The sequence below is a fragment of the Phacochoerus africanus genome, chromosome 8 (genome assembly GCF_016906955.1).
Source record: "Phacochoerus africanus isolate WHEZ1 chromosome 8, ROS_Pafr_v1, whole genome shotgun sequence".
NCBI classification, from domain to species: Eukaryota; Metazoa; Chordata; class Mammalia; order Artiodactyla; family Suidae; genus Phacochoerus; species Phacochoerus africanus.
In genome coordinates this window covers 59,749,656-59,760,561 of record NC_062551.1, presented here as the reverse complement: position 1 = coordinate 59,760,561, position 10,906 = coordinate 59,749,656, and the positions used below count along the sequence as shown (strand labels likewise).

Sequence of the window (10,906 nt, the reverse complement as noted above, 5' to 3'; positions counted from 1 at the left end):
AATACATTTCCACATTATCCTTTCCAGTTAGATCTTGAATTTTTTCTATTGGTGATAATATTTTGATAACATTGGGATGGATGGGATGGATGGGGAGCTTGGGGTTAATAGATGCAGATGATTGCCTTTGGAATGGATTAGCAGTGAGATCCTGCTGTATAGCACTGAGAACTATGTCTAGTCACTTATGATGGAGCATAATATGAGAAAAAAAAAGAAAGTTAAAAAATAATTAAAAAATAAAAGCAGCCAGAGACAAAAGAAAAAAAAGTTTAAATAAAAAAATGCTTGTCATCTTTCTGAATCCTTATGAAATGAATGGAATCACTTTCAAATAGCCTTTGATGATATGAGAGAATTTCATATTTTGTTTTGTTTCTTTATTACTCAATGGATTTATCACATCTGTAGTTGTACAATGATCATCACCATCCAATTTCACAGGATTCCCATCCCACAACCCCAGCACATCCCCCCACCCCCCAAACTGTCTCCTCCGGAGACCATAAGTTTTTCAAAGTCTGTGAGTCAGTACATGTTCTGCAAAGAAGTTCATTCTGTTCTTTTTTCAGATTCCACATGTAAGTGATAACGTTTGATGTTGGTGTCTCATTGTCTGACTGACTTCACTTAGCATGATAATTGCTAGGTCCACCCATGTTGCTAAAAATGCCAGTATTTCATTCCTTTTCATGGATGAGTAATATTCCATTGTATATGTACCACATCTTCTTGATCCACTCCTCTGCTGATGGACATTTAGGTTGTTTCCATGTCTTGGCTATTGCAAAGAGTGCTGCAATGAACATCAGAGTACATGTGTCTTTGCGAGTCCTGGTTTTCTCTGGCTAGATGCCCAGGAGTGGGCTTGCTGGATCAAATGGTCGTTCTCTGTTTAGTTTTCTGAGGCATCTCCATACTGTGTTCCACAGTGGTTGCACCAGTTTACATTCTCACCAACAGTGTAATAGGGTTCCCTTTTTCTCCACACCCTCTCCAGCACTTACTGTTTGTAGACTTTTTGATGATGGCCATTCTGGCTGGGGTAAGGTGGTACCTCATCGTGGTTTTGATTTGCATTTCTCTAATAATGAGTGATGTTGAACATCTTTTCATGTGTTTTGTGGCCATATGTATGTTTTCTTTGGAGAATTGTCTGTTCAGATCTTCTGCTCATTTTTTGATGGGATTGTTTGTTTTTTTGGTGTTGAGCTGTAGGAGGTATTTATAAATTTTGGAGATTAATCTGTTGTCAGTCAATTCATTTGCAAAGATTTTCTCGCATTCTGTGGGTCATCTTTTCATTTTGTTTAGGGTTTCCTTTGCTGTGCAGAAACTTTGAAGTTAGATTAGTTCCCATTTGCTTATTTTTGTTTTTACTGTCATTACTTAAGAGGTGGATCTGAGAAGATGTTGCTGTCGTTTATGTCAGAGAGTGTTTGGTTTATGTTTTCCTCTAGGAGTTTGATAGTGTCTGGTCTTATATCTAGGTCTTTAATCCATTTTGAGTTGATTTTTGTGTATGGTGTTAGGTAGTGTTCTAATTTCATTCTTTTACATGTGGCTGTCCAGTTTTCCCAGCACCACTTATTGAAGGGGCTGTCTTTTCTGCATTGTATATTCTTGCCTCCTTTGTCATAGATTAGTTGGCTGTAGGTGCATGGGTTGAATTCTGGGCTTTCTATCCTGTTCCACTGATCTATATTTCTGTCTTTGTGCAGGACCATGAAGTTTTGATGATTGTTGCTTCATAGTCTGAAGTCTGGGAGCCTGATTCCTCCAGCTCCATTTTTCTTTTTCAGGATATCTTTGGCTATTCTGGGTCTTTTGTACTTCCAAACAAATTTTAAAATACTTTGAGTTCTGTGAAAAATGTGCTTGGTATTTTGATAGGGATTGCATTGAATATGTAGATTGCCTTGGGTAGTACAGTCACTTTGATAATCTTGATTCTTCCAATCCAAGAGCATGGTATGTCTTTCCATCTATTTGTGTCATCTTTGATTTCTTGCATCAGTGTCTTATAGTTTTCAGAGTACAGGTCCTTTGTCTCTTTAGGTAGTTTTACTCCTAGGTGTTTTATTCTTTTGGATGCGATGGTAAATGGGATTGCTTCCCTAATTTCTCTTTCTGATCTTTCATTGTTACTGTATAGAAATGCCATCGATTTCTGTGTATTAATTTTGTATCCTGCAGCCTTGCCAAATTCATTGATGAGCTCTAATGAGAATTTCATATTTTGATCAAGGAAATTAATAAACCTATTCAAAAGTTTTTCTTAAAGTCACATTCATTAGACATTTTGTATACTTCAAAGGGCTTTTGCTCACCAATTTTGAGTATCCTTTTTAGAAGTTTCATAAATAAATCCCCACACTGTTCTTTGACATTTAGTCAGCCATTCAAGGCCCTGGTTTTTGTTACATTATCAGCAATATGTTTATATTAGTATTATTTCTCTTCCATCACACCATAAACATTAAATACAGTTTTTAAATTAGATCGTAGTTGATTTACAGTGTTCTGCTACACAGCATAGTGACACAGACACAATATATATATGATTGAATATATATATACACACATACACACACACACACACACACACTCCTTTTCTCATACCATCTTCCATCATGCTCCACTCCAAGACACTAGACATAGTTCCCTGTGCTGTATGCTAGGACCCCATTGCTTATCCATTCTAAATGTAGATATACTTCTTTTAAAAAAACAGTTAAATATGTGTTGTTTTCTTAGAGAACACAAAGAGATCATGGTTTGAGGGATGAATCAGGAAAGACATCCAGAGCAGACTGTGGGAGGGTTTCTATCCACAGGGCTGGAGCAGAAGCTTTGAGATCATGCTCAGCAAGGCAAGTCTTGGCCGTTCTGAAGTGACTGCACACTGCCTCCACCATTTTAACATCCATTGATTGTCTTTGCCTCTTCAAGCTCTTCCTTGAAGCTAAATTCAATCAGCAATCCTGTTATATGCATATAATTTTATTTGTTGAATTTTTAATTATAGTTTATTTACAAGTTTGTGTCAATTTCTGCCATATGGTAAAGTAACTCAGTCATACACACATATACATCCCCCCCCCTTGTTTTTGTCTTTTTAGGGCCACACTCACGGCATATGGAAGTTCCCAGGCTAGGGGTTGAATCAGAGCTACAGCTGCTGGCCTATGCCACAGCCACTGCAATGCAGGTTCTGAGCAGTGTCTGCAATCTACACCACAGCTCCCAGCAATGCCAGATCCCCAAACCACTGAGTGAGGCCAGGGATCAACCCCACATTCTCTTGGTTGCTAGTCAGATTTGTTTCTGCTGAGCCATGAAGGGAACTTCTGTCTTCCACACACTAGACAGAATATATGATTTGGAATCCTGGCAGGAGGTGAAGTCCTTCTGCCGATGCTACCATGGAGACACAAAAGTTTTTCCTGGATATTGTGAGGTTCTCTAGGACAGAAGGAGCCTGTAAACCTATAAAGAATAATATTTCCCCAATTACAGGAGGAACGAGGCTTTAAACAAAGCAATGATAAAGGGACAAAATTTCAGAGAGAGATTTAAAAGTCAATTTAACTGAATATGTGTCATTCATGTAATGTAAAAAGTGATGGCAGGATGCATTTTTAAGACATTAGAATACAGATGGATAGTGTTCTAATTTTAATAGAAAAAAAAGAAAGTTTGATCTGATAAAGGGGATATTATTGTATGGGACATCCTCAGATAAAATTGCTTTTTACATCTATGAAACATACTATTCAGTCAGAGAGTGGATGTGATCACGAAAGTAGATTTTTGTCAAATTAATACCATATTGTATCAGGTGATTAACCCCTTTTGGATGGTTAATTAGTAAATAGAACAATATGAGGAATCATTTTTAAAAATAAATTTTATAGGAGTATATTTGACCTAGAAAGGTGTGTGAATTTCAGGCGTATAGCAAAGTAAATCAGTTATACATACATACATACCCATTCCTTTTCAGATGATTTTTCCATTTAGGCTATTACACAGTATTGAGTAATTACCATGTACTGTACAGTAGGTCCTTGTTACCTATCTGTTTTATACACAGTAGTGTGTATATGTCAATTCCAACCCCCTAATTTATCCCTCCTGCTCCACATTTCCACTTTGGTAACCGTAACTTAGGTCTCAAAAATCTTTGAGTCTGTTTCTGTTTTTTAAGTCCCTTCATAACATCTTTTTTTAAGATTCCATATACAGATGATATCATATAATGTTTGTCTTTTGCTGTCTGATTAACTTCACTTTGTATGATCATCTCTAGGTCCATTCTTGTTGCTGCGAGTTACATAGTTTCATTCTTTTTACGGCTGAGTAATATTCCATTGTGTATACGTACCACATCTTTATCCATTCCTCTGTCGATGGACACTTAAGTTGCTTGCATGTCTTGGCTATTATGAATAGTGCTGCAATGAACGTTTTGGTGCATGGACATTTTTCAATTACAGTTTTCTCTGGATAGATGCTCAGGAGTGGGATTTCTAGATTATAGGGTAGTTTTATATTTCGTTTTTTAAGGCACCTCCATGCTGTTCTCCATATAGGTTGCACCAATTTACATTGCCACCAACAATGTAGGAGAGTGCCTTTCTCTCCACACCCTCTCCAGCATTTACTGTTTGTTGATTTTTTGATGATGGCCATTCCAACTGGTGTGAGGTGATATGAACCATTGTTTTGATTTTCATTACTCTAATAAATAGTGATGTTGGGCATCTTTTCATGTGTTTTTTTTTTTTTGCCAAGATGAGTAAACTTTAGATAAATGAGAAATATTTAGGAGAAATGAATATCAGAAAAGATCGGAACCAAGGGAAATTCTGGTCCCTATTTCACGTAGGGGTCAGATACTAACTGGTGGTGGAGTAGGATTCACATTACCCAGGACCTCACCATGCAATTCTTTGTCCAGTCAGACCACAAACTGTTCACATGCATGTTCTTTCATCCAGAGGGATGGAGGCAGGTCCATTTTCTGTAGCGCACATGCTGCTTGGTGATTCTGCAGAGCCTGCAACTGGTCCTCCAACCATAGAAACAACCTCCACATGTACTTCCCCTCCACCAACTCCAAACCCTGGATGACATAATTTGACCACTGGTCACCAGAGTTCAAACTGCATTAGCACTGGTTTGGGGAATTTTAGCACTCAGTTGGGGTCTCTCAGCTAGAGAGAAATTCAAGTTTAATCCCTCCAAGCTCCTGATACTCAAAGCCTGGTCCCAAAACCAACAGCCTCAAGCCACCCCCAAAATCTCTCAGTTTAGAGCCTGCATTCGCACAAGATCCACAGGTAATTAACACATTTTAAGTTGAGAGAATGCTAGACTAGATCAGACCTAAACAGCACTGCTCTGAGTTAAAGACCCGTAGGTGACATCATGTGTGGTCAGGGATAAAAAAGACAGAATCTGGAGGAGCATAAAAATGTTGGTTTCCAGGATTTAGTTTCTATACTGAATATAGAATTAATTGAACAGTAGCTTTTCCTAGGCTCTTAGTGGAAAGTGTCAGGTTTTAAAGATTTCTTACCTGGCAAACTCAGCATCCTTGGTTCATCTGTATCACAGCCCTCCCCAGGAGCGCCCCATCCTAAATCTTGGAAACGGTCCTCTCCAGCTACCGTTTGAGCCTAGCAAGTGTCTTCTGAGTAACTACAGGGCAGCAGAGGCTCAGTTAACCTCTATATCTATTATTATCTATATCTATTATTTATTTCTGTGCAAGATGACCTGAAAATGTCTTGTCATTTTCATACACACTCATGGTAAGGGGGAAAGTCTGCAATACTATTTTGTTGGTGAGTGTTTGATCTGGAAACTAAGCAGTACATAGGAAAAGACAGAGATAAACAGTACAAAAATAATACTGCACCATATCTCATATACTTCTCCCTTCTTATATTTGAAAATGGATTATAATCAGCTAGTGATGCAATAGAGATAGGAGTGCAGATACGTCTCCAAGATGCTAATTTCTTTTTTTGTTTTTGTTTATAATTCTTTCTTTCTCCTGTATGATTTTTTGTTTGATTTTTTCTTTTTTTTTTTTTACGTAACGATTTTTATTTTTTCCATTATAGCTGATTTACAGTGTTCTGTCAGTTTTCTACTGCACGGCAAGGTGACCCAGTCACACATACATGTATACATTCTTTTTTCTCACATTATCGTACTCCATCACACGTGACCAGACACAGTTCCCAGTGCTACACGCAGAATCCCATTGCCTATCCATTCCAAAGGCAAGAGTCTGCACAAGATCCTAATTTCAAAGTGCTCCTGCCAAGGAAGTGTAAACTGATCTGGTCATGAGGAGTCATCAGAAACACCAAGGGGAGGGTCATTCTATAGAGTGAAGTAGGTTGAAGCTATGAAAAGAAAGGAATAACAGAGGAAGGCTTTGAGGTGGGAGAAGAAGGAAAAGTCGTGGCAACTAAATGCAACACATGATCCTGGTTGAGAATCTCAGCCATAAAAGAAGAGGAGGTGTTTGCGATGGGTTGGAAAATTTGAACAGGAGCTGTGGAGAGAGCAGTGTTGTATCTACCTATTTTCTGAGTCAAAGGGAAGTGTGGTTGTCATGGGAGGAGAGTGTCTTTCTTTAGGGACAATCACCCTGGTCATTTTAGGAACGAGTTCAACATGTTTACACATTGTTTCCAAGTGTTGGGGAAAAATCCAGTGATGACAGGATGAATGACAGGGGAATTCATCAATAAATTAATTGTATTAAAGGGTTAACCATGGCAGTGTGTGAGTAAGGAAGATAATGAAGTAGATTTAAAATGACTCCGCATCAATTATTTTAAAAATAAAAATAACATGTAGGGGTTAAATATCTTAGTGTTTAAAATGAGATTGTCTATCACTAAGTCTACTTCTATTATTGATCACATTTTAGTAACCTATTATACACCTTAATAGAAAAAACAACAAGTAACATGAAAATACTTTTAGATAAATAAACATTGAAACAGCCCCCGCATATCAAAGCAAATCCTTGGAAGTTAAAGGAAATTCTTCCTAAAGAAAGGCAAAGTGTATCAGAGAGAAAAACACTTACATAAAAACCTGCAAGCATTTTTTCATGTAGCTACTGGCAAACTGTGTGTCTTTGGAGAAGAGTGTGTATATGTCTGCTGCCCATTTTCCCATTGGGTTGTTTATGTTTTTGTTGTTGTTGCTGAACTGTGTTACATTTTGGAAATTAAGCCCTTGTCTGTTACATTGTTTGCAAAGATTTTCTCTCATTCTGTGAATTGTCTTTTTGTTTTTTAATGGTTTCCTTTGCTGTGCAAAAACTTTTGAGTATAATTAGGTCACACAGGTTTAATTTGTATTTAATTGTCATTATTTTAGGAGGTGGAACAAACAAGATGTTGCTGTGATTTATGTCAAGGAGTGTCCTGCCTATGTTTTCCTCTAGGAGTGTTATAGTATCTGGCCTCATATTTAGTTTCTTAATCTATTTTGAGTTTACTTTTGAGTATGGTGTTAGAGAGTGTTCTAATTACATTCTTTTAATTATTAGAGAAATGCAAATCGAAACTACAATACAGTATCACTGCCCATAAGAATGTCATCATTAACAAATCAACAAATAATAAATGCTGGAGATGTGGTGGAGAAAAGGGTAACTTCCTTCACTGTTGAAAGGAATGTAACCACTATGGAACAGTACAAAGTTTCCTCAGAAAGCTAAATATAGAACTACAGTATGATCCAGCAATCCTACTCCTGGGCATATATCTGAGCAAAATTTCCATTCAAAAAGATATATGCACACACACCCCATGTTCATTTCATCACCATTCACAAGAGTCAAGAGATGGAAACAACCTCAATGGCTATCAACAGATGAATGGACTAAGAAGACATGGTGCATATATGTAATGGAATACTACTCGGCCATTAAAAAGAACAAAATAATGCCATCTACAGCAACTTGGAGACAACCAGAGATTTTCATAGTAAGTGAAGGGTCAGAAAGAGAAAGACAAATACCATACGATATCACTTATATGAGGAATCTAAAATATGGCACAAAGGAGCCTGTCTACAAAAAAGAAACAGATTATGGACATGGAGAGCAGACTTGCGTTTGCCAGTGGGAGGAAGAGGAAATGGGTTGGACAGGGAGTTGCAGTTCGTGCAGGGAAATTATTATACTTAGAATGGATAAGCATTGATGTCCTGCTGTACAGCACAGAGAAATATGTCCAATATCCTCTGGTAGAACATGATGGAATATAGTATGAGTAAAAGTACACACACACATATACATGACTGGGTCACTATGTTGTATAGCAGAAATTGACAGAACACTGTAAATCAACTATACACTAGTTAAAAAAAACCTACGAGCAACAGAAATGGCAATCATATAGATAGATGCATAAACTATCTTCATTTCTTATTTTGTATAAGAAACAACTAGTTCACGACAACTAAAATCATAGCATTAATTGTAGGCAATAATATATATAGATATACTATTTGGGGAACCATACATGATGGCTAAAACAATCAATAAAAATAGTTGTATCTTAACACCAATTTTTTCAAACATAGTATTAAAAAAAATGACACTGTCCCGAGAGGGGACAGAAAAAAAAAAAGCATAAATAGAAAACTGATCCCAAGTTTCTGCCTTGCAATGATGAAAACTACATAGTCAAGTGACAAGTGTAAAGAGTACAGCTTATAATCCATCTTCAAATTACTTCATCTACATAATCAGTCAAATTTACTGACAATCATTTAAAGAAAATTTAGGCTTAAAGAGGAAATAACGCATTGAACAACATTTATTTTCGGTGTGACACCTCAGCACATGGACAAATATGAGAGAAATAAAGACACAGCATAATATAGAAAAACATCTCCATTTCCCTAGTTACTTATCTTCATCTATAAAATAAAATCTCGACCTAACTGAAATAAGATTGATGGTGACCAACCTTGGACTATGTGGCGATATATGTCAGGTATTAACCACAACACATGGAGATAAAATTTGAGGAAACTCTTAAAATGTCCCCAAGCAAAGGAGATTCTTTCAGATAGTTGCCCAGGTTAAGGTGAAAGTTGTTTCCTCGATAAGGCTTTGTAACTTTTTGGAGGTGATAATTTCAGGGATTGACTTTCAGATCTCCTGGGGCAGCACCTGCATAAGATTAACTTTCACAGTTCATTGCAAACTATGTAAAAAATTGGTATTTAATCGAGACATCAACTTCTAGTTTTAAAATGAATAATCATGGGATGTAATGTACAGCAGAGTGACTATGGTTAATTAGACTGTATAGCTTATGTGAAAAAGGCTGAGTGAGTCAAGCTTCAAAGTTCTCAGTACACGAAAAAAAACTGCATCTTCGGAGGGGATGAATGAATGAATGGTAAGGAGGCTTACTGTGGTGACCACTTTGCAATGTAGACATTTATTCATTATGTCGTACAACTGAAACTAATTATGTTATAAAATTACTTACCTTATATATTAATTATACCTCATATAAAAATTGATACTGAGTAGTCATAGAATAATGATGGTTATTATAGAAGCTGTCTACTAAAGATTTATCATTTAACCCTACTTTATAACAACTCAAGAGCAGCCCTTCAGTGTCCTAGGATTCCTAAAGAGCAGCACTTCGGTGTTCTAGGATTCCTAAAGAGCAGCACGAAGGGGGAAACAGTGGGAAAACAGGAAACCAAGACATTAGAGGTCTGCAGCAACCACAAATGAAAATCTAAAAAGACATGCATATAGACAATAAAAAGAGAATTCAGCACATAGAAGATGGCAAAGGTGACCACCAGCATCAGGATGGTGTGGGCAGCTCTGGTCTCTGGGCGGCATTGGTGGTGGCCCATGTGGGTGTGAATATACTGCACCCTCTGGTGGTGTCTGTGCAGGAGAAGCAGCATGGAGCCACTGGACCAAACTGTGAGGCCAATAAACATGGCATCAGAGATGGACGCAAAATAGCCAAAGCCATCATGAGTACCAGCTGAGCAGAACCACCTGCCTTGGGTATCAGTAGAGTTGTACATGTCTTGTGGACCAGTGATTTTCAGAGGAACATGGATGTACATTAAGACACTGAATACCCAGCAGGTACAAGAGGAAGGACCAGCGAACCTGGATGCTCTTCCTCTGAGCATCATCCACTCCGGTCTCCCAGGGATGAGAGTGAAGAACTGACAGGTGCTCAGGACACAGGTGGAGCACAGGGTGGTGCTGCGAGCCACTCTCTGTAGGTAATAGACGCACTTACACCCAAGACTGGACAGAGGGTTCCTCCACACAAAAGCCGTCATTATGTGGGGAATCCCAGAAGTGAGAAGAACCAGGATATTGGCCACAGCCATGTGGGTGAGAACTGTATGTGTAGGTCTCTGCTTGTGGCCAAGCAGGATGGGAGAGATATTGTGGAAGAAGAGAATGATATTGGCCAGAGACCCAGCTCCAATCTGTAAAAGATACATGGTTTGCAGTACTGCCTGTCTTGTGGTTCTTAGGACATCTTTGTGAAAAGACATGGAGAGGGCTGTAGAATGACCTCGAGCAGAAAGGAGTCTACTGGTAGTACATCAGCAGTCTTCTTATATAACCAACATGGAAAAGGATTCTCACTCTTTTCTTCTCCTCAGAAGGAAGACATTCATATTCCAGGAAAAAAAAAGTGACTTTACCTGGATAACACACTCCTTATATCAGTTATAACATTCACCATTATTAATTGTAAGTAACATAAATTAAATTAATTTCCATTTGCTTTATACCCTGATTTTCCACCTTCTGTTAGGTCCATGAACTTAGGATACACTTATCTCTTGTTTAGCAACA

The 10,906-nt window shown here is 37.9% G+C and overlaps 1 protein-coding gene across 1 annotated transcript; it reads right to left on the bottom strand.

Annotated features, from left to right (window-relative positions):
• Positions 1-9,675: 9,675 nt before the first annotated feature.
• Positions 9,676-10,599, bottom strand: LOC125133280 (vomeronasal type-1 receptor 4-like). The gene has a single exon (XM_047791387.1). It carries the CDS (start codon positions 10,597-10,599, stop codon positions 9,676-9,678), a length of 924 nt encoding a protein of 307 aa, XP_047647343.1.
• Between the last annotated feature and the right edge of the window lie 307 nt (positions 10,600-10,906).